This window comes from Salmo salar, chromosome 29 (assembly GCF_965601325.2).
Source record: "Salmo salar chromosome 29, fSalSal1, whole genome shotgun sequence".
NCBI classification, from domain to species: Eukaryota; Metazoa; Chordata; class Actinopteri; order Salmoniformes; family Salmonidae; genus Salmo; species Salmo salar.
The window spans coordinates 13,415,004-13,442,957 of record NC_138319.1 but is presented as its reverse complement, the minus strand read 5'-3'; the positions used below and the strand labels follow the sequence as shown (position 1 = coordinate 13,442,957).

The following is a 27,954-nucleotide window of genomic DNA, read 5'->3' as shown; positions in this document are numbered from 1 at the left end:
AATGACCCTAGCCCTCACCCTCCAATCCAACAGGTCCCAGACCTGCTCAATGGGATTGAGATTGGGGAAGGGTACCACATGAGGGAGGAGGATGTCTTCCCTGTAACGCACAGCGTTGAGATTGCCATCAATGACAAGCTCAGTCCGATGATGTTGTGACACACCGTCCCAAGCCTTCCATATAGATCCCGATCTAGAGTACAGGCCTCGGTGTAACGCTCATTCCTTCAACGATAAAACTCAAATCCAACCTGGTGAGACTTACCCGCGACCTGTCGGTGAAGAGCACTTTTTGCCAGTCCTCTCTGGTCCAGCGACGGTGGGTTTGTGCCCATAGGCGACGTTGTTGCCAGTGATGTCTGGTGAAGACTTGCCTACCAACAGGCCTACAAGCCCTCATTCCAGCCTCTCTCAGCCTATTCCGGACAGTCTGAGCACTGATGGAGGGATTGTGCGTTCCTGGTGTAACTCGGGCAGTTGTGGCCATCCTGCACCTGTCCCACAGGTTTGATGTTCGGATGTACCGATCCTGTGCAGGTGTTGTTACACGTGGTCTGCCACTGCGAGGACGATCAGCTGTCCATCCTGTAACGCTGTCTTAGGCGTCTCGCAGTACAGACATTACAATTTATTGCCCTGGCCACATCTGCAGTCCTCATACCTCCTTGCAGCGTGCCTAAGGTACGTTCACGCAGATGAGCAAGGACCCTGGGCATCTTTTTTGGTGTTTTTCAGAGTCAGTAGAAAGGCCTCTTTAGTGTCCTAAGGTTTCATAATTGTGACCCTAATTGCCTACCATCTGTAAGCTGTTAGTGTCGACCATTCCACAGGTGCATGTTCATTAATTGTTTATGGTTCATTGAACAAGCATCGGAAACAGTGTTTAAACCCTTTACAATGAAGATCTGTGAAGTTTAGATTTTTACGAATCATCTTTGAAAGACAGGGTCCTGAAAAAGGGCCACATTTTTTAATGCCATAAACTATTGTTTAACAGTTTCACTCAATTCTAATTAACTTAATTACAGCACACCCCATCACTATTAACATTGGTTGCACTAATTACACAGTCTACATAACCTGGTTCATGCATTCATGACATTACCCTAAAGAAGGCACAGTGATGCCGAAACGTTGGGCGATTTACCCAATAAATTACTGGGAGTTCATATATGGTGTGCAACTCTTTATTTTTATAGTTTGAGGTCACTTTAGCATCAGTCAGCCAAATACGGATTCATTCAAAACATATATCTTGTAGAATTTTCACAAACACACCAAATTCATTAGTGAAAACACATTTATAAAATATTTTTTTTTATAAAAAATTAAATAAATCTTTGTACATTGTCCAAAACCTTCCTTCCCTCTCAAAACACAGTTCATTGTGAACTGGACAAAAAGAAATAAAGTAAATCTAAATACTGGTCATTTCCTATTGCTGCCATCTACGTTTAAATGTGTTAACTAAAAAAAACACCAACCTGCTGAACAACTGAATGAAAATGCATTAAGAGACTAACTCTTCAGACTCAGACATAATGTAGATGGCATGGTACAACACTCTGCTGTACATGTCAAATGGAATTGATAACGGACATTTATGTTGCTCAAAAAAAGGGAAATCAATAGTCTTGTTTTAATAACTTCCGCCTCGTCCTCTTGGTTACCATACCGGACGATTCTCCGGCCTTGTCAAGACTCCGTTTCCCCCCAATGGCGGAAGGTGTCCGAACTGGAGTACTGGCTGTACAAAAACACAACCGACAACATACCTTTCACATTTGAACAAATAGCAAAGTAAATCACTCACAGATTAACACAAAGCGACAGGAAAATAATATAGGGGTCACCTAACAATGCTCTTTAGGGCCTTAGTGTGAGAAATGTGCTTTAATATTTGAAAAAAGTTCATTACAGTGTCGAAATGTATCCCTCATCATATACACGTACCAAGCTTTGTCTCGATGTCTTTGAGCTGCTTCTCCTGCTCATCCATCTCCTCTTCTTTCTGCACCATCTCAGGTGACTTCAGGTATTGCATGTGGCCGTCAAAGTCCTCCTTCACCTGTCTGCTCTTTTCCATGGCCAACCGGTACTGCTGGAGTAGGTCTGCAAACAGGGGCAAAGGCATCTATATTTTTTTGCCCTTTTTCATGGTAACCAATTGGTAGTTACAGTCTTGGCCGCAACTCCCGTACAGACTCGGGAGAGGACAAGGTCGAGAGCTGTGCGTCCTCCAAAACACAACCAAGCCGCACTGCTTCTTGACACAATGCCCGCTTAACCCGGAAGCCAGCCACACCAATGTGTCAGAGGAAACACTGTACACCTGGCGACCGTGTCAGCGTGCACTGCGGCCAGCCACAGGAGTCGCTAGTGCGCAATGGGACAAGGACATCCCTGCCGGCCAAACCTTCTAACCCGGATGACGCTGGGCCAAATTGTGCGCCGCCCCATGGGTCTCCCGGTCGCGGCGACAGAGGCTGGACTTGAACCCAGAATCTCTAGTGGCACAGCAAGCACTGCGATTCAGTGCCTTAGACCACTGTGCCACTCGGGAGGCCTTTGTACATACATACATACATACATACATACATACATACATACATACATACATACATACATACATACATTACATATGAATGATACTATGCTAGGAAATGCACACACACAAACAGAAGTAAAATCCAGTCACTGACCAATCTGGCCCATAAAGGTGTGGTAGTCCTTGGGGAGGGGTGCGCCGAACACCTGGCCACGCAGTCTCTCTATTGGAGGGGCTTTGTTCTGCAAGCCCCCAAACTTGCCGTTGCTGCGGATCCTGTCGCCCTGCCGGGTCAGGAGGGTGGGGCATGGCATCTTGCTCTGGACCACCTGGCCAAAACAAAAAACAACAAGACCCAATTTTCAAAACAGGAAAATACATCGAAAACATACTCATATTTTGATATTCAGTTGCAAAATGTTTAGCAACCGTTTGCCGCGGTCTCCGTCAAAACGAATAAACCCCTGAATTTGTGCAATAAAAACTAGTTTTCGTTGAAAACTGTTTCTGACCCGGAAACATTTTGCTACAGTGTGCACTAATGAATACACCCCAGATCTCCCAGGCAAAGGCTTTAAACTAGACCACTACTTGGTCAGGGTGTTACAGATGGCTTGGTTAAGGCAGCATGCCTGGCCTGACTCACCCCCCTCCTGTAGTGGTTAGCAGAGTCCAGGTCATCCGTCAAAATGGTGTCTCCAAGGAGGTTTCCGAACACTGCAGGGAAACAAGAGATGATTATTTAAAGGCTAGTTACATATGTATTCACCAGAGTATTACACGAAACTGATCACTAAAGCTCCTACTTTTACTGTTCGTGAAACATGTTCCATTATTTGGCTAAAGACAAATGGGTGTATGATATTATACAACTGTTTCTATAGAGGGTAAATAAACTCAGGTTCTTAAAAGGTTTTATTTGGAGGCGAAAACCCCCCCACCTGTTTAGGCAAGGTGCTGACTAGCGGAATAGAACACTTAAAAAAAAGTTCTGTCGAAATGGTTATTATGATTCAATTATTGCATCTGATCTCCTAGAGTGTGCGGCTCTCCTTTCCTTCTTTAAAGGTTTGAACCATTTCAGTTGATGTCACACACCGACAAAAAACTCTTATAAGCGGAAGCCCGAGAGAAGCATAACATGTAAAGAAGGAACAGTTTTACGTTCTAAGAGCCCTCATTATGAAATCAGTCCCAAATCTGGAAATACAGAAATCTAAGAGGAAAAATAACAAAAGTTTGTCATCATGCATGTTTAATCCTTTAAATTACACAAACAGCATCATGATGTATAATGATTTTTATAGTGAAAGGCTGTGGTCCAATTTCAGCTCCAGTAGCAGAGCCCCCCCAGGGAGGGATGCTATAACTGCCCCGTGAGGCAAGAGCCTGGGGTTCCGTCTGGAACCGTTTAGCCCCCAAACGCAGGCGGGCGAGAGAGAGTGAAGGGCCAGGGGAGGAACTACCCTAACAACCACAAACACACAGCTCAGAGTAGGAGTGCTGATCTAGGATCAGGCCCCTGGTCTCCATATCATCTTATTCATTATGTTTGAAAAGGCTAAACTGATCCTAGATCACAAGTCTGAGACACTTGATAAACACGGAGACCAGGAAGGAAGAGACAGACAAGCTTCTGGAACTGCATAGAAACCACTCATGCTTAGGCACAACTAAACAATTATATTAAGGGGGGGTGGTGTGTGTGTGTGTGTGTGTGTGTGTGTGTTTGTTACATATTGGGGAATATTTGATCCAAAGAGAAATTCTGAAAAAGAAGACTGACTCGCCTATCTGGCAGTTCTCTGCATTCTCTGGGAAAATGAGGAGGTCTCGGGCAAACACAGGGTTCCCAATGGGACGAAAGCTGTCCTGACCGTCCCTCCTTTTGTGGGGCAAGGGTCTGGAAAAGAAACAAGTACAGATCACTAAAGCATGAACACCTTTGAGAACAATGAAACAGAGCTCAAAGAACCTCACACGACACAGGTCCCAGACTAATAACTGTAGGAGGCTAACTACTGGAAAGGAAGGAACAATTGCATGCTGTTTTGAGTGTAAAGGTGTGCGTGTTCACCTGCTGCTGTTGTTCTTCCAGAACACCGTGTCCAGGGGCATGACCTGCTGCTTCCCCTGGGTGTCGTCATAGATCCTCCGTGCCGCCACCGTTGTCATGGTGACCACACAGTCAATGTCCCCCAAGAGGTGCCAGGAGATGACCGTGGCCACGTCGTTGTCCTCCACCAGCGCCAGGTGGCCAATCTGCATCAGAGACAGTGGGTGAGATTCTGGGAACACACCACATACCGTCCTTCACCAATTAACCACTACTTCGGCTGAAGCATAAGAAAGCTGCAGTGACAGGGTCCGGCTCCCAAATGGCACATGATAGGGAATAGGGTGCCATTTGGGAGCCAGACAGAGTAATATGTGTTTCGTCGGCTTTACTTTTCCCAGGACGTCAGGGTTGCCCCTGAAGGGATCGGGCATGGAGCAGACTCTCCGCGTCTGGAGTTTCATCTTCTCCACATCAGCCGTCTTCTGACCGATGACTTCGTCGATCGCTGGGATCTGTAGAAACACCGAATGGAGCCGTCAAACGTTTCAACTTCAGAGTGCACTCATCATGCATAGCACAGTGACAGTCTTGTGGATGGGAGTGGGGTGGGGGGTGTGGGGGTCGAGTATCTGTGGTCTTTGTCAGTGGGAGAACGTGGGTATAATCCAATACTCACAGATGACAGTTGTGCTACAGCCATGCCATTCTTCATGAGCTCGGATTTCAAGTGACTCTCCTTGTTGGTGGCGTTGCGCACCTGATCTGTAGCAAGACAAATGTTTAAAACATTGACAGTTTGGTAACCAAACTGGTAGTTTCCATTCCTTCCTGCATCTCAGTTGACATAGTTAAGCAATAAGGCACAAGAGGCAGTGCTATATCATGAATACAGTCACAGGTAAATGGCGTCGTTTGGACCGACTGTTAAACATATTCAAATGAATTCCATAATTTCATTAAAACATAATTTTTTATAAGTCAATTTCATTCTTCCACCAGAAAATATAGTCCGGACAAAAATTTGGTTGTTAGTTCTTTTGGTCAGACGCGCCTCAGTCGTTCATTTTTGGATAGTTGCTATGCAACTATCCAAAAATGAGTCTGCTCTAAACAAAATGGTTGCTACGCAGGTTGGACAACGTTCTTGTCGCTTGCTAGCTAGCCAGCCAACTTCAGCTATCTCAGTCACGTCAAACATTGAACCTGGACTGATAGTTCACTAGGTGCATTTTCATTATTGGCATTTACTTGGATATGTCCATGATTATAAAACTGGCTATCGCGTCGGGCTGAACAACGGCATTTACCTGTGACTATTCACGATACAACACTGCCTCGTGTGCCTTTTTATACAGAACGGCTTGGAACGGCTCGTTCAATCAGCATCCAGGATCCAAACAACCAGTTTTGTAACACGTTTGAAATGCAACACCTACTACTGAGCTCAGTGATGAGTTGCCTGTTGGTGTCAAACAGACTCCTGTAGATATCAACGGTCTGTTTGAGCTGGTCCTTCTTCTTGGTCAGTTCAGACATCTGCTTCCTGTTCTCCACATCTAGTAGTGGACAGGAAGACAGTCAGGATCACCTGACACACTGCTCCAGGAGCCAAGAGACTGGTCTTTAAAAGGAATATTGCACTTTCAAATCTAAACTTCCCTTACATTTTCAGATCTGAAAAGTAGTCTAATGTTTGGATGAATCCACGTTCCTAGGCATAAGTTGTGTCAAGTCAGCTGTATGCCTCCACCCAACACAAATGGAAAAGACAAGCATCAAATACATTGCTCATCTTTTCCGTTCCTTTGTGATTGAGACACATAGCTGGATCGCCAAAACAGATGGCCTAGAATGTGGACATTTCTTAACATTCTACTTTTGAGGTCTGAATTATTATTACGAGTGAAATGTCCCTTTAAGATGGCTGGACACTCATGATCACAGTGTGTCAACCACTTTTAGATGGGAGGCAAAACTTATGCTATTAAAATGTCAAACTGATATTGATGCGATGTCACAATTTAAAAATGAAAATGTAAGACCTAACCGTTGTAGAAGCGGAAGGGAAGCTCAAACGCTGCCAGGGGATTTTTGGGGCCATACCCTGGGACGGAAGGTCTGAAGAACAAGACATACTCATTCCCATCCTGACCAGGACTGTTCTCCATGATGGACAGATTCTAGAAGAGAGAGAGAAATGGAGAGAGAAAGAAGTTAAAATGTTGTGCGTTTTCAAAAAAAGATGTATACAATGCAAACTTATGGTTAGCACAAAGACGTTCTACAAATGCACCACCACCCCACTCACAGTGATTTGGGCCTCTCCATTAGCCAGGCTAAACTGCAGGCTCTTGGCTTTGCCCTCAAAGAGAGGCAGGTTTTTGTCACTGGAGCCTTTGGCGCTCTTAATGGTCACCACCACCTTCCCACTCAGCTCCAGCCCCGCTGAGTTATTATAAATATCCTGGAGGGAAGCAACACAAACCATCAGCCACAGAAATAATATCACTGGAATGGGAATCCCTAGTTTAGTTTATTAATTCGACCATTTTAAAAAACAAGCACACATAAAACTTAAAAGCCATACATGCACATGAATAAAATCGAGGATAACTATTCAAGTCAACGAGGCCAAATTGCCATGGTCAGAGGTTCTATTTCCTTTCTAGTGATTCTATTTACAGTGCCTTCGGAAAGTATTCAGACCGCTTGACTTTTTCCACATTTTATGTTACAGCCTTATTCTAAAATGGATTAAATTTAAATATATACATATCACATTTCCATAAGTATTCAGACCCTTTACTCAGTATTTTGTTGAAGCACCTTTGGCAGCGATTACATCCTTGAGTGTTCTTGGGTATGACGCTACAAGTTTGGCACATCTGTATTTGGGGAGTTTCTCCCATTCTTCTCTTTCTCTGCAGAGCCTCTCAAGCTCGGTCAGGTTGGATGCAGAGCGTTGCTGCACAGCTATTTTCAGGCCTGTCCAGAGATGTTTGATCGGGTTCAAGTCCAGGCTCTGGCTGGGCCACTCAAGGACATTAAGAGACTTGTCCTGAAGCCCCTCCTGCGTTGTCTTGGCTGTGTGCTTAGGGTCGTTGTCCTGTTGGAAGGTAAACCTTCACCCCAGTCAGAGGTCCTGAGTGCTCTGGAGTAGGTTTTCATCAAGGATATCTATGTACTTTGCTCTGTTTATCTTTACCTCAATCCTGACTAGTCTTCCAGTCCCTGCCACTGAAAAACATCCCCACAGCATGATGCTGCCACCACGTTTCACTGTAGGAATGGTGCCAGGTTTCCTACAGACGTGACACTTGGCATGTAGGCCAAAGAGTTATATCTTGGTTTCATCAGACCAGAGAATCTTGTTTCTCATGGTCTGAGAGTCTTTAGGGGCCTTTTGCCAAACTCCAAGCGGGCCGTCATGTGCCTTTTACTGAGGAGTGGCCTCAGTCTGGCCACTATCATAAAGGCCTGATTGGTGGAGTGCTGCAGAGATGGTTGTCCTTCTGGAAGGTTCTCCCATCTCCACAGAGGAACTCTGGAGCTCTGTCAGAGTTACCATTGGGTTCTTGGTCACCGCCCTGACCAAGATCCTTTCCCCCAATTGTTCAGTTTGGCCGGGCGGCCAGCTCTAGGAAGAGTCTTGGGGGTTCAAAACTTCTTCCAGTTAAGAATGATGGAGGCCGCTGTGTTCTTGGGGACCTTCAATGCTGCAGAAATGTTGGGTACCTTTCCCCAGATCTGTGCCACGACACAATCCTGTCTTGGAGCTCTAGGGACAATTCCTTCAACCTCATGGCTTGGTTTTTGCTCTGACATGCACTGTCAACTGTGGGACCTTATATAGACAGGTGTGCGCCTTTCCAAATCATGTCCAATCAATTGAATTTACCACAGGTGGACTCCAATCAAGTTGTAGAAACATCTCAAGGATGATCAATGGAAACATGATGCACCTGAGCTCAACTGAGTGTCATAGCAAAGGGTCAGAATATTTATGTTAATAAGGTATTTCAGTTCTTTATTTTTAATACATTTGGAAAACAAATTGTCATTATGGGGTATTTTGTGTAGATTGCTGAGGATCATAAAAAAAAAAAAAGCATTTTAGAATAAGGCTGTAACGTAACAAAATGTGGAAAAAGTCAAGGGGTCTGAATACTTTCCGAAGGCACTTTATATGGTCTCAGTTAGGCTTAGTCACCAAAAATGATAGAACATATTTGAACCATTAATAGACTGCAAACATGCTTTGTTTTGCTCTATTGCTTAGTCAGTCAAGTTGGCTTTTTTTCTTCACTAATCCTATGTTTAGTGATTCATGACTGTCGCTGGCCAGAGGATCTCATCAGCTCACCATTAATTTCAGAGACATGTCCTCCACCAGAATCCGACTGTCAAGGACGTTGTTGTTAACCACCACTGGGGTTGGTGGCTGCAGGTCTGGGGCCAATTTGACAGGATCGTTGGGTACAACATTTATGACATACTAGGCGAGGGCAGGAAAGAGAGACGTGATTATCATAGTTCTACAAGTAGCCCAAAATAATGACCTACGGGGCCTTTGGACATACAGACCTATGGACATACAGCCACTGGACATGAGACATTTCTTCTACATAAGATTAACAGGAGACCAATTTGGAGAGCAGAGACCACATCCACGTGTACGTGTTTCACTCAAAGCCAGTTGGGGGTGTCTGGAAATAGGTTGTCTGTGAGGAGTGGGTTTATGGCTCTAAGCCATCTGGTTGATGTTGAACTCACCTGGTGACTCCACAGCCCTTTAGTCTTGTCAACACACAGCACAAACTGGATGGTGTACTTCCCGACATGGTCTGGGATGACTTTGTCTCTGTTAGATGAAAATGAATCATTTTACAACATCACCTTTGTGTTGAATAAAGGTTAATAAACAAATATTTGTGTTGATACACCTAAGAGATGAGACACCATGAAGTGGCCATAACCTCTGACCAGAATATCAGTTACCATTATATGTTAATTTCCCAATAATTCCACATTTGAATTGCCACCCATCAGGTGATTGCTAACACACCGCGGCCAACCGCTGCTTTGCAATTTGTGGGGTGTCTCTCTAAAGACATTTTAGGCAGGAGAGGAAATACCTTGATCCTAGTACTACAAGTACCCAGCACAAGCTGCGTACGAATATAAAACTATTGGTTACCTGAAGTGAAAACGGTCCGCCTTTTCGTCTTCCATGGGTTTGCTGCATTTCAGTTGGGCAGCCTTAAGAAAAGCATGAACACAATGAGTATTCGTTATTGCCATCCCTTTTTATGTATGCATGCATGCATGTATTTATTAGAGGTCGACCGATTATGATTTTTCAACGCCGATGCTTGGAGGACCAAAAAAAGCAGATACCGATTAAAAATCGGCAGATTTAACAATTACAACAATACTGAATGAACACTTATTTTAACTTAATATAATACATAAATACTATCAATTTAGCCTCAAATAAATAATGAAACATGTTCTATTTGGTTTAAATAATGCAAAAACAAAGTGTTGGAGAAGAAAGTAAAAGTGCAATATGTGCCATGTAAAAAAAGCTAACGTGTAAGTTCCTTGCTCAGAACATGAAAACATATGAAAGCTGGTGGTTCCTTATAACATGAGTCTTCAATATTCCCAGGTAAGATGTTTTAGGTTGTAGTTATTATAGGAATTATAGGACTATTTCTCTCTATACGATTTGTATTTCATATACCTTTGACTATTGGATGTTCTTATAGGCACTTTAGTATTGCCAGTGTAACAGTATAGCTTCCGTCCCTCTCCTCGCTACTACCTGGGCTCGAACCAGGGACACATCGACAACAGCCACCCTCGAAGCAACGTTACCCATGCAGAGCAAGGGGAACAACTACTCCAAGTCTCAGAGCGAGTGACGTTTGAAACGCTATTAGCACGCACCCCACTAACTAGCTAGCCATTTCACGTCGGTTACACCAGCCTAATCTTGGGAGTTGATAGGCTTGAAGTCATAAACAGTGCAATGCTTGAAGCACAGCGAAGAGCTGCTGGCAAAACGCACTAAAGTGCTGTTTGAATGAATGCTTACGAGCCTGCTGCTGCCTACCACCGCTCAGTCAGACTGCTCTATCAAATCATAGACTTAATTATAATATAATAAACACACAAATACGAGCCTTAGGTCATTAATATGGTCGAATCCGGAAACTATCATCTCGAAAAACAAAACGTTTTTCTTGTCAGTGAAATACGGAACCGTTCCGTATTTTATCTAACGGGTGGCATCCCTAAGTCTAAATATTCCTGTTACATTGCACAACCTTCAATGTTATGTCATAATTCGGGCAAATTAGTTCGCAACGAGCCAGGCGGCCCAAACTGCTGCATATACCCTGACTCTGTTTGCAAGACAAGTGACACATTTTCCCTAGTTAAAATACATTCATCTTAGCAGGCAATATTAACTAAATATGCAGGTTTAAAAATATATACTTGTGTATTGATTTTAAGAAAGGCATTGATGTTTATGGTTGGAGCAACGTGTACCTAAGCGATTATATGCAACCCAGGACAGGCTAGATAAACTAGTAATATCATCAACCATGTGTAGCTAACTAGTGATTATGATTGATTGATTGTTTTTTATAAGATAAGTTTAATGCTAGCTAACAACTTACCTTGGCTTCTTACTGCATTCGCATAACAGGCAGGCTCCTCGTGGAGTGCAATGTAAAGCAGGTGGCCAAAATCGGCATCCAAAAATACCGATTTCCAATTGTTATGAAAACTTGAAATCGTCCCTAATTAATCGGCCATTCCGATTAATCGGTCAACCTCTAGTATGTATGTACACACACGTTCAAAAGTTGGGGGTCACTTAGACATGTCTTTGTTTTTATTTCCATTAACATAAAATTGATCAGAAATACAGTGTAGACATTGTTAATGTTGTAAATGACTATTGTAGCTGGAAACAGCTGATTCTTTTATGGAATATCTACATAGGCGTACAGAGGCCCATTATCAGCAACCATCACTCCGGTGTTCCATCACGTTGTGTAAGCTAATCCAAGTTTATCATTTTAAAAACGGTTAATTGATCATTAGAAAACCCTTTTGCAATTATGTTAGCACAGCTGAAAACTGTTCTGATTAAAGAAGCAATAAAACTGGCCTTCTTTAGACTAGTTGAGTATCTGGAGCATCAGCATTTGTGGGTTCGATTACAGGCTCAAAATGGACAAACACCAAAGACTTTTCTTCTGAAACTCATCACTCTATTCTTGTTCTGAGAAATGAAGGCTATTCCATGCAAGAAATTGCCAAGAAACTGAAGATCTCGTACAACGCTTTGCACTACTCCCTTCACAGAACAGCACAAACTGGCTCTACAGAGAGAGCGGGAGGCTCCGGTGCACAACTGAGCAAGAGGAAAAGTACATTAGAGTGTCTAGTTTGAGAAACAGATGCCTCACAAGTCCTCAACTGGCAGCTTCATTAAATAGTACCCGCAAAACACCAGTCTCAACGTCAACAGTGAAGAGGTGACTCCGGGATGCTGGCCTTCGAGGCAGAGTTGCAAAGAAAAAGCCATATCTCAGACTGGCCAAAAAAATAAAAGATTAAGATGGGCAAAATAACGCAGACACTGGACAGAGGAACTCTGCCTAGAAGGCCAGCATCCCGGAGTCGCCTCTACACTGTTGACCTTGAGACTGGTGTTTTGCGGGTACTATTTAATGAAGCTGCCAGTTGAGGACTTGTGAGGCGTCCGTTTCTCAAACTACACACTAATGTACTTGTCCTCTTGCTCGGTTGTGCACCGGAGCCTCCCACTCCTCTTTCTATTCTGGTTAGAGCCAGTTTGCTCTGTTTTGTGAAGGTAGTAGTATACAGTGTTGAACGAGATCTTCAGTTTCTTGGCAATTTCTCACATGGAACACAAGAGGGATGGTTGCTGATAATGGGCCTCTAGATATTCCATAAAAACAATCAGCCGTTAACCAGCTACAATAGTCATTTACAACATTAACAAAGTCTACACTGCATTTCTGATCAATTTGATGTTATTTTAAAATGGCCAAAAAAATGTGCTTTTATTTAAAAAACAAGGACATTTCTCAGTGACACCAAACATTTGAACTGTAGTGTATATATATATATATTTTTTTACAAGTAATGTGAAAAGTTGTGTCCTTGTGTGACAGCCAAAGTCTGTTAAAGTTCATTAGTCCCTTTGGGTCTCCGTCCCAAATGTCACCAAATTCCCTTTATAGTGCTCTACTTTAGGGCTCTGCACTATATAGGCAATAGGGTGCCATTTGGGATGCACCCTGGGTGTCCCGTAACTCACCCCTGAGGGGGGCCGTGACGTCCCTGACGGCTCTCCCTTCCACAACAGCATGGACATGTTGGCAGGATTGAGGTTCTTGATGGTGCTGCCCTCCTCCGACACAACAGACACTGAAAACACTGGACCCACACAAAGACCACCATGACAGGTCAGCTGACACAGAAGCCGCAGACACACAGGCGGCGCCACAGACACACAGGCGGCGCCACAGACACACAGGCGGCGCCACAGACACACAGGCGGCGCCACAGACACACAGGCGGCGCCACAGACACACAGGCGGCGCCACAGACACACAGGCGGCGCCACAGACACACAGGCGGCGCCACAGACACAGCCACAGACACACAGACGGAGGTACAGACGGAGGTACAGACCTGTGAGGGTGCCTCCAGCAGGAAACACTGAGTTTGTGTTGTACTCCACCACCAGTTTGACAGGTTTGTTAGGATCGGGGATAATGGTAAGCTTTACGGATAGACAGTGGATGGGCTTCTTGTTGAAGGACCCTCTGAACTCCAGCGCATACTCCCCCCTGGGAGACCAACAGGGGTTGAACACGGCCCTCAAATAATATATGGTTGCAGGGTCATTATGGCAAGTAGTTAGGAATTATAGGGTTAGGAACTTACTTTGGACCGCTCACATGGGCCACTACGAAACTGGCTTTTCCGTCTTTGTCTATCGGTTGTGAATTAACGGATGACTTCACCTGAAAAACAAAAGACTTCATCACAATTTCTTACCAAGAAGATGACCTCTATTGGGTAGTTTAATATCCCCAACGCTATAGAATCCCTACGTTCCCCTTTACATCAGTGGAGGGGAGAGTGCCTGACCTTCAGAGCTGGAGTGGAAGTCTTCAGTGTCACCACAACCCTCTGGTCAGGAGAGGGGTTCCCCCACTCGTCAAACAGCTGGAGGAGGAAGGGCGTCTGGATGCCCTGCTCATTCAGTACCTGCAAGGGCTGAGGTAAAGACGCAACACACGGACAGTTACAGTTAGGGAGAGAGGACAGCCATGACCAATATGTACCAAAACTCAGTGGTTGCGTCACAAAATGGCAACACTGACACAGTCAAGAGTGTCTTGGCCCTTAACTTAATGCCCACCTCCTGTGGTCCGTCCACTAGTTTGAGCTGTGTCGGGACCCCGGCCGTCAATTTAATGGTCACATGCTCCGTAAAGTCCCTCCAGGTGAAGTTCAGCTCTCTGATGCCTGGGAACCCAGGGTTGAACCGCACCCCCGTCACTAACATGGAGTGGGTGCTCTCCTGGTTACAACACACGGCATAATGGACATTTCGTTTTATGTAGTTTTTTTCCCCAAATCACAGACTGTAGCTTTAAGGACAATATGGGATGTTTTGACACCAATTATACTTCCAGCAAAAATAATGTCAATGGATGATAACATTACAAAATCACTTAGATTTATTCAATGTACCTGCCAGGTAAAGACCAGGGATGCTTTGTCGAGACCCTCGGCATCCACGATGAGAGAGTCCACACAGGTCGCGGTCAGCATCTGAGTTTTATTACCATACTGGTCTGTAAGCTGTAAGACTGGGAAAGGGGACTACCGGTTTCTCATTTGGAAGGTAATCAAGAAGAAGTGTTTAAATGTGAATTAGGTGTCAGACAGTAAAACTGTTGATGGCTCCAGACTCACAGATCTTTCCTGATAGGACCTCTCCCATCCTCACGGTCGACTCGCTCAGGGTGGCCTTCATGTGTTTCGGCTCATCGGGGCGGGGCCTAAAACCAACACACAGCCAATCAAAAACAAGTCCACCCCGCTGATGTGATAAGCGCAATCAGAATTCATTTTGTTGCTACTTCTATAAGCAAATTAACTATGAATATCAACGTTGGTATCTTTTTACCACAAGGCAGAAAATGTTGCTTGAGTGCAAGATCTTTCTACCCATGTTTGAGCAGAGGACTTACACTATAGTGAAGGAGGTGTCGACAGACACTAGCTCCTCCATGTAGGAGACCTGGTAGAAGTGCTCCTCCTTCACCAGCGACGGGACCGGCACGTTGGGCAGCTTCCCCTGGGCCAGCTCCTCCACACTCACGTCAGCCGTCCAGTTCACCTGACACAGTCGCAACACATAAACAGGGGAGTCTCAGACAACAGGCTGTTAGATGCATCAATACTGATCTAATATCCACATCAACTCTAATGTAGGACTCCTGGGCCCGTATTCATAAAGCGTCTCAGAGGAGGAATGCTGATCTAGGATCAGATGCCCCCTCATTCATATGCTCTAGTCGGCTGTACCTCCATGAAAACGGCAGTATTTTTCCTTCATATTTGTTCTGTCTTTTTAAACAGTGAGAATGTTTTCAGCACTTATTTCCATGACTGATCAGAACGTGTTCTCTTATGGCTCTCTCGGTTGTCCCTATGCAGCAGACACACGGTGAGCAATATGTTTGAATTGCAAAACATAAAATCGTATCTGCACCTATGTATCGTGATAATACCATATCGTGAGGTCCCTGGCCATCCACCGCCCTAATTCATACATGGTCAGGGCGGTGTCATCATTACCTTGATCCGCCGGGCCATCTCCTCAGACAGAGGGACCTCCCCGCCTCTCTCGTCATACAGTCTATAATGGAGGTTCTCCAGGAGGTCCCCTGCCGTCCAGTCTATCTTTTCCTTGTCCCGAAGCACCATGGAGTCCACCAGGCTGTCCTCGTCCTCCTGACTATACACCTCGAGACGTGACACACGGGTGCTGGGGACAACCCTCAGATCCCTCTGGACTGCAGCTACATTCTTCTGACTCTGATGGGTAAAAAGGGATGGATGAACATGTATCATTTCACTTGACAAAATGTATTCATGTTATGTTTTTACACTGAAAATATTTAAAAAGCCCCAAATAATATTGGACTGAAAAACAAAACCTTATGAAGCAGTGAAAAAAATGACAGTGTGCAGGAGTTTCTTTTTTCTATCATTGAGATCCATGGAGGGGGTGAAATAAGTTCAAAGGAGACATTAAGAAGTTTGAGGTGAAACAAAGGGGAGGTCTTAATAGATGACAAACGATTACTTACGGGAATATCAAATGTTGCTTTAACCGTCTGGTCTCCCACGATGTTTTTGAAGGTGATTGGTTTTAGCACCAGGGTCCCGGCTCCTGTGTTACTGCAGTCTACAGCCACCATGGAGGATGAACCAGGAATCCCCTGCAACTGAGACACCACAGAAAGATACATAGCGCACAAAAACATTTTATTATTGTCAAGCCAACACGTTGACTTGACAATAAAACCACATTCATTCTATTGGGCAACAGTCTCTTTATGTATCTAGAAGGGAAGAGTTACTCCAGAAGGCGGAGGTTGTCCATGTAAGGAGATTTTAAAAATCAGGCCCAGTGGGCACTGCTAACAAACAGGGAAATATTGTCAAGCAACTGATTGATTTCCAGGACTCAAATATACACAGAGTATACAAAGCATTAGGAACACCTGCTCTTTCCATAAGTGACCAGGAGAACGCTATGATACCTTATTGAGGTCACCTGTTAAATGCACTTCAAACCAGTGTAGCTGAAGGGGAGGAAACAGGTTACAGAAGGACTTTTACGCCTTGAGACATGGATGGTGTATACAATGCCATCAGAAAGTAAATCAGACCCATTGACTTTTCTCACATTTTGTTAGGTTACAGCCTTATTCTAACATTGAATAGTCCCCCCCCCTCAATATATACACACACACACACACCCCCCCCCCCCCCCCCCCCCCCCCCCCCCTACCCCATAATGACAAAGCAAAAACAGGGGTTTAGACATGTTTGCTAATTTATTAAAAGTACTTAAATATGACATTTACATAAGTATTCAGATCCTTTACTCAGTTCTTTGTTGAAGCACCTTCGGCAGTGATTACAGCCGACTCTTCTTGGGTACGACGCTACAAGCTTGGCACACCTGTATTTGGGGGGGGTTTCTCCCATTCTTCTCTGCAGATCCTCTCAAGCTCAGTCAGGTTGGATGGGGAGCGTCGCTGCACAGCCATTTTCAGGTCTCTCCAGAGATGTTCCATCAGGTTCAAGTCCGGGCTCTGGCTGGGCCACTCAAGGACATTCCGAGACTTGTCCCGAAGCCACTCCTCTGTTGTCCTGGCTGTCTGCTAAGCATCATTGTCCTGTTGGAAGGTGAACCTTCACCCCAGTCAGAGGTCCTGAGTGCTCTGGAGCAGGTTTTTAATCAAGGATCTATGTACTTTGCGCCATTCATCTTTACCTCAAACCTGACTAGTCACCCAGTCCTTGCCGCTGAAAAGAATCCGTACAGCATGTTGCCGCCACCAGCATGCTTCACCGTAGGGATGGTGCCACGTTTCCTCCAGACGTGACGCTTGGCATTCAGGCCAAAGGGATCAATCTTGGATTTATCAGACCAGAGAATCTTGTTTCTCATGGTCTGAGTCCTTTAGGTGCCTTTTGGCAAACTCCAAGGGGGCCGTCATGTGCCTTTTACAGAAGAGTGGCTTCAGTCTGGCCACTACCATAAAGGCCTGATTGGTAGAGTGCTGCAGAGATGGTTGTTCTTCTGGAAGGTCCTCCCATCTGCACAGAGGAACTCTGGAGCTCCGTCAGAGTCACCATCGGGTTCTTGGTCACCTCCCTGACCAAGGGCCTTCTCCCCCGTTTGCTCAGTTTGGCTGGGCGGCCAGCTCTAGGAACAGTCTTAGTGGTTCCAAACTTCTATCATTTAAGAATGATGGAGGCCACTGTGTTCTTGGGGACCTTCAATGCTGCAGACATTTTTTGGTACCCTTCCCCAGATTTGTGCCTCGAAACAATCCCAATTCTTTCGACATCATGGCTTGGTTTTTGCTCTGACATGCACTGTCAACTGTGGGACCTTATATAGACAGGTGTGTGATTTCCAAATAATGTCCAATCAATTGAATTTACCACAGGTGGACTACAATCAAGTTGTAGAAACATCAAGGATGATCAATGGAAACAGGATGCACCTGAGCTCAATTTCATAGCAAAGGGTTTGAATACTTATGGAAATAAGGTATGTTTATTTTTTTATAAAATTTGCTAACTTTCTAAAAATCTGTTTTCACTTTGTCATTATGCGGTATTGTGTGTGTGTGTGTGTGTGCTTGATGAGGGGGAAAAAAATACAATTTAATCCATTTTAAAGACTGTATGGTAACAAAATGTGAGAAATGTCAAGGGGTCGGAATACTTTCCGAATGCACTGTAAATAAAAACGCATTCCTTTCCTGCCATTGGGCTACAGTCGCTTTATGCACTCATCTGGAAGGGAAGAGTGGCTCCAGAAATCTGAGATTGTCTATGGAGGACATTCTATCAGGCCCAGTGGGCAATGTTAGCAAACATTGAACTCTTCTTTATCTTAGTGAGAAAGGGATGGAGACATGTGGACCAATGGCTCCACCAGGGTAACACAGCGGCCTCAACTTCAAAGGCTGATACAGCAGTTAAAGCCTTTCCTGAAGGAGGAGACTAATTCCTACACTAAACTGAGCATGATTTAAATCTCCAGAACAGCAATGTGTTCCCAAATTGAAACACTTTCACAAAAGTATTCCCGTAGGTGAGATCTGCCTCCTAGAGCCCCCTCACTTGGGAGAAAATGTCCAGATTTCCCCATCAGAAGCCCACAAGCCAGATATCATTCATGGATTCTATCCTACTAGTAGATATTCTGGCAAAGAGCTGGATCGTATTCACAAGGAACACAACGATTAAATAGGGGAGGGACTACTTTGTCCAATAACAAACTTGTTTTCCATTGCAAAACATTTTGCTATGGTATGCACTAATGAATACAACTCTGGTAACCTGCTGTATGGAGAGTGGCCCTAAATTGCACATACTCTCTGGGACAGTGACACACCCTCTTACTCAACCCTGAAGGGTTGAAATAGTGCTCTGGCAGAGGGACAAGCCCGCCTCTCCCTTTATATTAGTTTGTTTCCTGGAGAGGGAACGGCTGTTCTACTGGAGCCAGTGTTTTTCATTAGCCAACTGCTGAGAAACTTGGAGGCAGAACTAGTACACACAGCTCCCGCAGGCTACAGGTCCAAGTCTGACAAAATTCTCAGGGTGCTTGGTTTGGCCTTACAAGAACTTGATGCTACTCGGTGCCTTTGAAGATATCAAAATGCCTATTGTACTTCACTATTAAGAAGTGGACTTCAGTAAAAACATTCAGCTGTATGAGTATGGAACACCAAACACTAGATGGAACTTTAGATTTCAGAAAAATATTAACTGAACTGGAAGAAGCCATAGACATGCCAAGTTAGTGATGGGGATAGAAATTGCAGTTGTGTAATTCTTCTGCTTTTGACTTGAGTATTCATACCTCCAGAGTCAGGGTCTAGTCTGATTTTACCTGGCAGCTGATGATCAGTTTGGGGTGAGCTGTGACATTTCCTGCTTCGTCATGGACCTCCACATCAAAGCTAACCGAAGTTCCATTCTCCACAGTGATTGGATCCTCTTGTTTCACTTTGAGTGAATCTGGGTTACCTGTAAAACACACATTCAGCTGACACTACTATGGAATGTCCTTTACATGTACACAGTGAGCTCCAAAAGTATTGGGACAGTGACATGTTTTGGCTCTGTACTCCAGCACCTTGGATTTGAAATGATACAATGGAGGTTACTACGTGAGATTAAAGTGCAGTCAGCTAGCTTTAATTTGAGGGCATTTTCATCAAATGCAGCACTTTTTGTACTTAGTTCCCCCCCCCCAAAAAAAAAGTATTGGGACAAATTCACTTGTGTATTAAAGTAGTTAAAAGTTTTGTATTTCGTCCCATATTCCAAGCACGCAATGACTACATCAAGCTTGTGACTCTACAAATTTGTTGGATGCATTCGCAGTTTTGTTTTGAGTGTGTTTCAGATTATTTTGTACCTAATAGAAATGAATGGTAAATAATGTATTGTCATTTTGGAGTCACTTTTATTGTAAATAAGAATACGTTTCTAAAGACTTCTACATTAATGTGGATGTTACCATGATTATGGAGACAGTTAGACACACAAACTCAGCAAATAAAGAAAATGTCCCTTTTTCAGGAGCCTGTCTTTCAAAGATAATTAGTAAAAATCCAAATAACTTCACAGATCTTCATTGTAAAGGGTTTAAACACTGTTTCCCATGCTTGTTCAATGAACCATAAACAATTGATGAACATGCACCTGCAGAACGGTCGTTAAGACACTAACAGCTTACAGAGGGTAGGCAATTAAGGTCACAGTCATAAACTCAGGACACTAAAGAGGCCTTTCTACTGACTCTGAAAAACACGAAAAGAAAGATTCCCAGGGTCCCTGCTCATCTGCGTGAACGTGCCTTAGGCACGCTGTAAGGAGGCATGAGGACTGCAGCTGTGGCCAGGGCAATGAATTGCAATGTCCGTACTGCGAGACGCCTAAGACAGTGCTACAGGGAGACAGGACGGACAGCTGATCGTCCTCGCAGTGGCAGACCACGTGTAACAACATCTGTACATGATCGGTACATCCGAACATCACACCTGCGGGACAGGTACAGGATGGCAACAACTGCCCGAGTTACACCAGGAATGCACAATCCCTCCATAAGTGCTCAGACTGTCCGCAATAGGCTGAGAAAGGCTGGACTGAAGGCTTGTAGGCCTGTTGTAAGGCAGGTCCTCACCAGACATCACAGGCAACAACGTCACCTATGGGCACAAACCCACGGTCGCTGGACCAGACAGGACTGGAAAAAAGTGCTCTTCACTGACGAGTTGCGGTTTTGTCTCACCAGGGGTGATGATCGGATTCGTGTTTATCGTCGAAGGAATGAGCGTAACAACGAGGCCTGTACTCTAGGGCCGGATCAATTTGGAGGAGGAGGGTCCGTCATGGTCTGGGGCGGTGTGTCACAGCATCATCGGACTGAGCTTGTTGTCATTGCAGGCAATCTCAACGCTGTGCATTACAGGGAAGACATCCTCCTCCCTCATGTGGTACCCTTTCTGCAGGCTCATCCTGACATGACCCTCCAGCATGACAATGCCACCAGCCATACTGCTCGTTCTGTGCGTGATTTCCTGCTAGACAGCAATGTCAGTGTTCTGCCATGGCCAGCGACGAGCCCCAATCTCAATCCCATTGAGCACATCTGGGACCTGTTGGATTGGAGGGTGAGGGCCATTCCCCCCAGAAATGTCTGGGAACTTGCAGGTGCCTTGGTGGAAGAGTGGGGTAACATCTCACAGCAAGAACTGGCAAATCTGGTGCAGTCCATGAGGAGATGCACTGCAGTACTTAACGCAGCTGGTGGCCACACCAGATACTGACTGACCCCCACCTTTGTTCAGGGACACATTATTCCATTTCTGTTAGTCACATGTCTGTGGAACTTGTTCAGTTTATGTCTCAGTTGTTGAATCTTGTTATGTTCATACAAACATTTACACATGTTCAGTTTGCTGAAAATAAATGCAGTTAACAGTGAGAGGATGTTTATTCTTTTGCTGAGTTTATCATACCCTCAAGACATGCTAACCTCTCACCATTACAGTAACAGGGGAGGGTATGATATGTCTAACTTCCTCACTCATCATTACCCTCAGATTAAAGATGAGTCTGCACTTTAACCTCAGTCATTGTATCCTTTTAAAAGTGCTGGAGTAGAGCCAAAACAACCAAAAATGTGTCACTGTCCAAATACATTTGGAGGTGACTGTATATACAGTGCTGCTTGTAAAACAGTTTAGACTACATACGTTTTATAAGGCCTAAGGGGTGGTTGATGTGTTTTGTTATCCCATGTTGTCACCCAAACTAGCCCTCCAGCCACAGCTGGACAGCAACGGTCACCAGGGCAATCATTGACTTAAAAGCCCTTGTCGGGATCTACCGACAAACCCCCCCATTAAAGAGGATGTTTCTTCTCAAAGCAGAGCAGCAGACCCCACCAAGTTGTTTCCGTAAATCACTGTTTTAATAACCTGAGTTTTAATGCAATTTAGTTTTTTTAACGCAAATGGTCCATTCATTGTTTATCAAGTGTTTTTCTCTGAATACCCAGGAGCACAAACATTCTTTAATTTGTAAATCAATCACTTTACCAGGGAGAAGGCTGATCTTCAGAGTCTGCGAGTCCTGTTTGAGGCCCGGCAGTACCACTTTCAAGTCGTGCGTCTGCCGAGAGAAAAATAAGACCCATATATTTCAAACATTACTCAAGGACGTAATTTGAGAAAGCTTTCAGTCGAGTGTCTGTTTCTTTGAGGTTCATCTGGATAGAGGTAAAGTGAGAGCCCTGCAGCCATGGAAACCAGCGGGTCTCTGACCTTGCTCTGGTAGTTCTGCACCGCCCCCCTGGCTCTGACGCCTCGGATGGTCAAAATGGTCCCCCTAGCGGCCACCCCCTCGTAACTCACTTCCAGGGCACTGAAACACAGTAAGAACCACCAGCTAAACAGGGAGGAGCTGACTGACAGACTCCGGGGCTGAGCCCCGTCTTTATTACACAGTCAACACAGGGAATGTGCAAACAACATATAAAAACACATATCAATGAATCAGCGCATTCAATTAATATCTTAAAAAAATTATTTGGAAATACTCCGCACAGACAAAGTACCCCCCCAAAAAAACACCTCAAACATGACAATGTGTTTAACTAATTCAACTATTTTTATGTGTAACCTACCTGCTTTCCAGGAGGGGCTTGAGGTTGGGAGGGGGGCGAGCAGGGTGACCGTATTCATCCAGCAGCTCCAGTGGGATGTGGAAAGGCACCCCCACATGGAGCAGGGTGTTCACTGTACCCACCACAAACCTCTCTGCACTGCCCTCTAGGAGAGGAGAGAGAAAAGAGAGAGGAAACGGCTGTTAAGGAGATGGATCTGATTGTTACTGGAGAGGGCCAATGCATTTAATGTATACGTGTGGCAGTCTGATTTCACAAATTAACTTACCAATAATGGAGAAGTCCAGTGTGTGGTTGGGAAGCCGATTCCCAGCCCAGACAGTAGCGTTGCTCTCATTGACATTGAGTATTGTGTTCAGGTGCAGAGTGTACTTCCCCAGCTTGTTCAGGTTCTCTGTACAGGGAATCACATTTATTTATAAAGCCCTTTTTACGTCGGCAGATGTCACAAAGAGCTTATAGGAGATACCCAGCCTAAAACACCAAAATACAAGAAATGCAGATGTAGAAGCAACACTGATAAGCCTCCGGAGAGTCAGACATTATGACAAAACACTATCACTAGCTAGTAACATAAAAACAGAGTGGAAACTAAAATCATTACAATAAAGTCAATTATTAAAATAAAACAATTACCCATGGTTCTGAACCAGAACGCCCACTTGGCCGAATGTGCTGCAATGTGAGAGTTGGTCTCCACATCACCATTAGGTGCTAGGGAGGAAGAGAGAAAACGATTTATGGCACGGTATACACACACTAGCCGTTGAAACAGTCAGCCAAAAATATACAGTTGAAGTCGGAAGTTTACATACACTTAAGTTGGAGTCATTAAAACTCGTTTTTCAAATCACTCCACAAATTTCTTGTTAACAAACTATAGCTTTGACAAGTCGGTTAAGACATCTACTTTGTGCATGACACAAGTCATTTTCCAACAACTGTTTACAGACAGATTATTTCACTGTATCACAATTCCAGTGGGTCAGAAGTTTACATACACTAAGTTGACTGTGCCTTTAAACATCTTGGAAAATTCCAGAAAATGTCAATTAGCCTATCAGAAGCTTCTAAAACCATGACATTATTTGAGTCAATTGGGAGGTGTACCTGTGGATGCATTTCAAGGCCTACCTTCAAACTCAGTGCCACTTGGTTTGACATCATGGGAAAAATCAAAAGAAATCAGCCAAGACCTCAGAAAATAAATTGTAGACCTCCACAAGTCTGGTTCATCCTTGGGAGCAATTTCCAAACGATTGAAGGTACCACGTTCATCTGTACAAACAATAGTACGCAAGTATAAAAACACCATGAGACCACGCAGCCGTCATACCGCTCAGGAAGGAGACGCGTTCTGTCTCCTAGAGATGAACGTACTTTGATGCGAAAAAAGCAAATCAATCCCAGAACAACAGCAAATGACCTTGTGAAGATGCTGGAGGAAACCGGTACCAAAGTATCTATATCCACAGTAAAACAAGTCCTATATCGACATAACCTGAAAGGCCGCTCAGCAAGGAAGAAGCCACTCCTCCAAAAACGCCATAAAAAAGCCAGACTACGGTTTTCAACTGCACAAGGGGACAAAGATCGTACTTTTCGGAGAAATGTCCTCTGGTCTGATGAAACAAAAATAGAACTGTTTGACCATAATGACCATCGTTATGTTTGGAGGAAAAAGGGGGAGGCTTGCAAGCTGAAGAACGCCATCCAAACCGTGAAGCACGGGGGTGGCAGCATCATGTTGTGGGGGTGCTTTGCTGCAGGAGGGACTGGTGCACTTCACAAAATAGATGGCATCATGAGGCAGGAAAATTATGTGGATATATTGAAGCAACATCTCAAGACATCAGCCAGGAAGTTAAAGCATGGTCGCAAATGGGTCTTCCAAATGGACAATGACCCCAAGCACACTTCCAAAGTTGTGGCAAAATGGCTTAAGAACAACAAAGTCAAGGTATTGGAGTGGCCATCACAAAGCCCTGACCTCAAGCCTATGGAAAATTTGTGGGCAGAACTGAAAAAGCATGTGCGAGCAAGGAGGCCTACAAACCTGACTCAGTTACACCAGCTCTGTCAGGAGGAATGGGCCAAAATTCCCCCAACTTATTGTGGGAAGCTTGTGGAAGGCTACCCGAAACATTTGACCCAAGTTAAACAATTTTAAAGGCAATGCTACCAAATACTAATTGAGTATGTAAAAGTCTGACCCACTGGGAATGTGATGAAAGAATAAAAGCTTAAATAAATAATTCTCTACACTATTATTCTGACATTTCACATTCTTAAAATAAATTGGTGATCCTAACTGACCTAAGACAGGGAATTCTTACTAGGATTAAATGTCAGGAATTGTGAAAAACTGAGTTTAAATGTATTTGGCTAAGGTGTATGTAAACTTCCGACTTCAACTAACAGCAGCAATCATTCTTATGATTCAGATCAACTCACAATGCCAAACAACTTTTAGTTCGATTGAAAGTGCTTTCCGTGTTGCGTTTTGCATGGCTGATGGTATCCTGGATATTGACTCTCCTTTCTTGTTGATTATTTCCACATGGAGAGGTCCTGCAAGGAATGAAAGGGAGATCAGTCACTCACAAATATGTGCATACTTAGGATACAGTATCAAAAACAATTGGCAGATAGCACAGAGCAACTGTGTAAGGTGCAGGGCGTCCGTCTCTGTACCTAGTGGAGTGCCTGCTGGCCGGACATCGTTCTGGGTCCAGGGGTTGCCCTCTGGCCAGGTCACTTTTAGCTTGTCTGGGAGTCTGGGGCAAAAACGGGACGTTACATCATAAAACCATGAACCACTGGGGCATAATGACCACATTCATGTACGTTGGGAATAAAATCCAAAATGGTTCCCTCACTTGGCTAGTTCGTCATCAATGCTCTTCTTGATGGCTGCATTGGTAATCACCCTGTCGATTTTGGAGATGGGTATTGTCTTGATGTCATCGTACAGCGCCTTTGGTTCCTATGGGAACCGATATAAAAACAGATGATTTGCAGCCAAAATCATGCAATTGTATATGTTAAGGCAGTGGGAGTTCCTTAGGATAAGAGTGTGCAGAACAAAGTGTCACAACTATCATTCTCTCTGATGTCTTACCATGGCCACCTGCACCTGCCCCCCTGTGGCGTAGACATCTCCCTCGTGATCGCCGTACAGTAGGAACTGAATAACGGAGCCAAAGAAGATGGGCTGTGTTTTCTGAGACTTCACCTGGAAGGAAAGGCAGAGAGAACAGACTTTAGAGATTGACACATTATGAGCTACTTAATTATCTTACTGAATTTAAAGACGCTTAAACAAGACAACTAACACTTCAAAACACAGCGACCAAACAGTTCTGTTGCCCTGTCTCAATCTTTCCTCGATTCCTTACATTGTCTCTCCTCGCCTCCTTCTCAGAACGCATTGGAGAAGAAGGTTGAGGGGAGGGACCTTGAACTTTCTCCTCCAATGTGGTGGTGGAGAAGGAGCCAAGGAGAGAGGATGCGAGGAATCACGGAAAGACAAATTGAGATTGAACCAGGCTCTACCGTCTTAGGAAGAGGATGCTCACATATTGACCAGCTTTGTAAGTTCTACCGTCCCACTCGATGGAGGAGAAGGTAGCCCAAGGAGATTGCATCTTCTTTGTGGTCACGTCTGTTCGTGTGATGGTTCTCTTGAAGCCTCTGAACTTCACTTGCTTGTCCCACTTCTCGTGGCAGGTCTTCAGCCACTGGTGAAACTCCTTCTGGATTTTAACCCTTTGTTCCTGGGAGGGGAAATGACATGCATCAGTAACACAGCGATTGTTTAATACTAAATGTTCTACATCATAGTGGTAATTCAGTAATACTGTTATCACATTTGTCTAATATGGGTATTAGATTTCCATCTCTGAGGCTTAAATATTCTATAATCTTTTCTTCCACCCAAGAGGACTGAGGTTTGCTAGTGATAGAATATAAAACATCACAGACACAATGAAGCTACCTGGCCATTGACGATGCGGGTGAATAAGGTCTCCTTATTCTTTAGCTGCAGCTCCAGGTCCATGAAAGTGAGCTTGTTGGTGCTGACCTGGAACCTGTCATTGGTGAACAGCACCCCTGAGAACCTGCTGTAACACTCTGCAGGCACTGTCCCCGTCTTCTTGGGCCATGCGCACCAGTCGAACCTGAAACACGGCCGAAAAACACAGAATTCAAACATTACCCTTTTTTTTGTTAAAGTAAACATTACTGAAGAAAAATGTTTTATTAAAAGAGCATTTTGAAAGTCTTTACTCGGATACAGTGGTGTATGGGATGAGACGTCCATTCCAAAAACACTCAAATATGGGCCTCTTCCCCCTGGCCTGGTTCAGGACGATACTGTCATCATCCTCTTCCGTAGCTGGTGAATATTATAGAGGGAACAGAATGCAATCAGACTTTTGCTGAACTCAAAGATGAGATCACATGGGCTTTACAAGAAAACGTTAATTTCAGATACCACAACATCTCAGTTCGTTATGACACTATCAGCGGTTATCAAACTAGGGGTCACCTGATATGAAAATGGGGTCACGGGAGAATGTTCTAAATCCTGAGAAGGGGAGAAATAAAAAAATAAAAAACAGGTCCCTGACTAAAAAGTCTTTGTTGACCGAGAGTCATCCGTTCTTTCGACCAATTGTATTTTTAAATGACTATTATAGCTGGAAACGGCAGAATTTTTATGGAATATCTACATAGGCATACAGAGGCCCATTATCAGCAACCATCACTCCTGTGTTCCAATGGCACGCTGTGTTAGCTAATCCAAGTTTATCATTTTAAAAAGGCTAATTGATCATTTGAAAACCCTTTTGCAATTATGTTAGCACGGCTGAAAACTGTTGTTCTAATTAAAGAAGCAATAAAACTGGCGTTGTTTAGACTAATTGAGTATCTGGAGCATCAGCATTTGTGGGTTCGATTACAGGCTCTAAATGGCCAGAAACAAAGACCTTTCTTCTGAAACTCGTCAGTCTATTCTTGTTCTGAGCAATGAAGGTTATTCCATGCGAGAAATTGCCAAGAAACTGAAGATCTGGGGCAAAGCTTTGCACTATTCCCTTCACAGAACAGCACAAACTGGCTATAACCAGAATAGAAAGAGGGTGGGAGGCCCCGATGCACAACTGAGCAAGAGGACAAGTACATTAGTGTCTAGTTTGAGAAACAGACGCCTCACAAGTCCTCAACTGGCAGCTTCATTAAATAGTACCCGCAAAACAC

General features: G+C 44.3%; 1 protein-coding gene across 1 annotated transcript in view; it reads right to left on the bottom strand.

Moving 5' to 3' along the window:
* Positions 1-1,173: 1,173 nt before the first annotated feature.
* Positions 1,174-27,954, bottom strand: part of smchd1 (structural maintenance of chromosomes flexible hinge domain containing 1) — a 41,039-nt gene continuing 14,258 nt past the window's right edge. The window contains exons 11-47 of the mRNA XM_014180770.3: positions 26,980-27,088; positions 26,687-26,870; positions 26,268-26,465; positions 25,811-25,924; positions 25,569-25,675; positions 25,384-25,466; positions 25,144-25,260; positions 23,326-23,403; positions 22,958-23,083; positions 22,690-22,834; positions 22,328-22,427; positions 22,103-22,175; positions 19,384-19,520; positions 16,049-16,186; positions 15,534-15,773; positions 14,924-15,072; positions 14,646-14,731; positions 14,421-14,539; positions 14,086-14,247; positions 13,812-13,940; positions 13,605-13,684; positions 13,350-13,507; positions 12,973-13,091; positions 9,805-9,866; positions 9,381-9,468; positions 8,971-9,102; positions 6,916-7,071; positions 6,655-6,787; positions 6,044-6,163; positions 5,284-5,369; positions 4,997-5,119; positions 4,626-4,810; positions 4,339-4,451; positions 3,195-3,265; positions 2,703-2,877; positions 1,954-2,112; positions 1,174-1,747 (exon numbers count right to left, since the gene is read on the bottom strand). Coding sequence (XP_014036245.2) covers positions 1,626-1,747; positions 1,954-2,112; positions 2,703-2,877; positions 3,195-3,265; positions 4,339-4,451; positions 4,626-4,810; positions 4,997-5,119; positions 5,284-5,369; positions 6,044-6,163; positions 6,655-6,787; positions 6,916-7,071; positions 8,971-9,102; positions 9,381-9,468; positions 9,805-9,866; positions 12,973-13,091; positions 13,350-13,507; positions 13,605-13,684; positions 13,812-13,940; positions 14,086-14,247; positions 14,421-14,539; positions 14,646-14,731; positions 14,924-15,072; positions 15,534-15,773; positions 16,049-16,186; positions 19,384-19,520; positions 22,103-22,175; positions 22,328-22,427; positions 22,690-22,834; positions 22,958-23,083; positions 23,326-23,403; positions 25,144-25,260; positions 25,384-25,466; positions 25,569-25,675; positions 25,811-25,924; positions 26,268-26,465; positions 26,687-26,870; positions 26,980-27,088 — 4,676 coding nt within the window. The 3' untranslated portion in view covers positions 1,174-1,625. The remainder of the gene's footprint in view (positions 1,748-1,953; positions 2,113-2,702; positions 2,878-3,194; positions 3,266-4,338; positions 4,452-4,625; positions 4,811-4,996; positions 5,120-5,283; positions 5,370-6,043; positions 6,164-6,654; positions 6,788-6,915; positions 7,072-8,970; positions 9,103-9,380; positions 9,469-9,804; positions 9,867-12,972; positions 13,092-13,349; positions 13,508-13,604; positions 13,685-13,811; positions 13,941-14,085; positions 14,248-14,420; positions 14,540-14,645; positions 14,732-14,923; positions 15,073-15,533; positions 15,774-16,048; positions 16,187-19,383; positions 19,521-22,102; positions 22,176-22,327; positions 22,428-22,689; positions 22,835-22,957; positions 23,084-23,325; positions 23,404-25,143; positions 25,261-25,383; positions 25,467-25,568; positions 25,676-25,810; positions 25,925-26,267; positions 26,466-26,686; positions 26,871-26,979; positions 27,089-27,954) is intronic.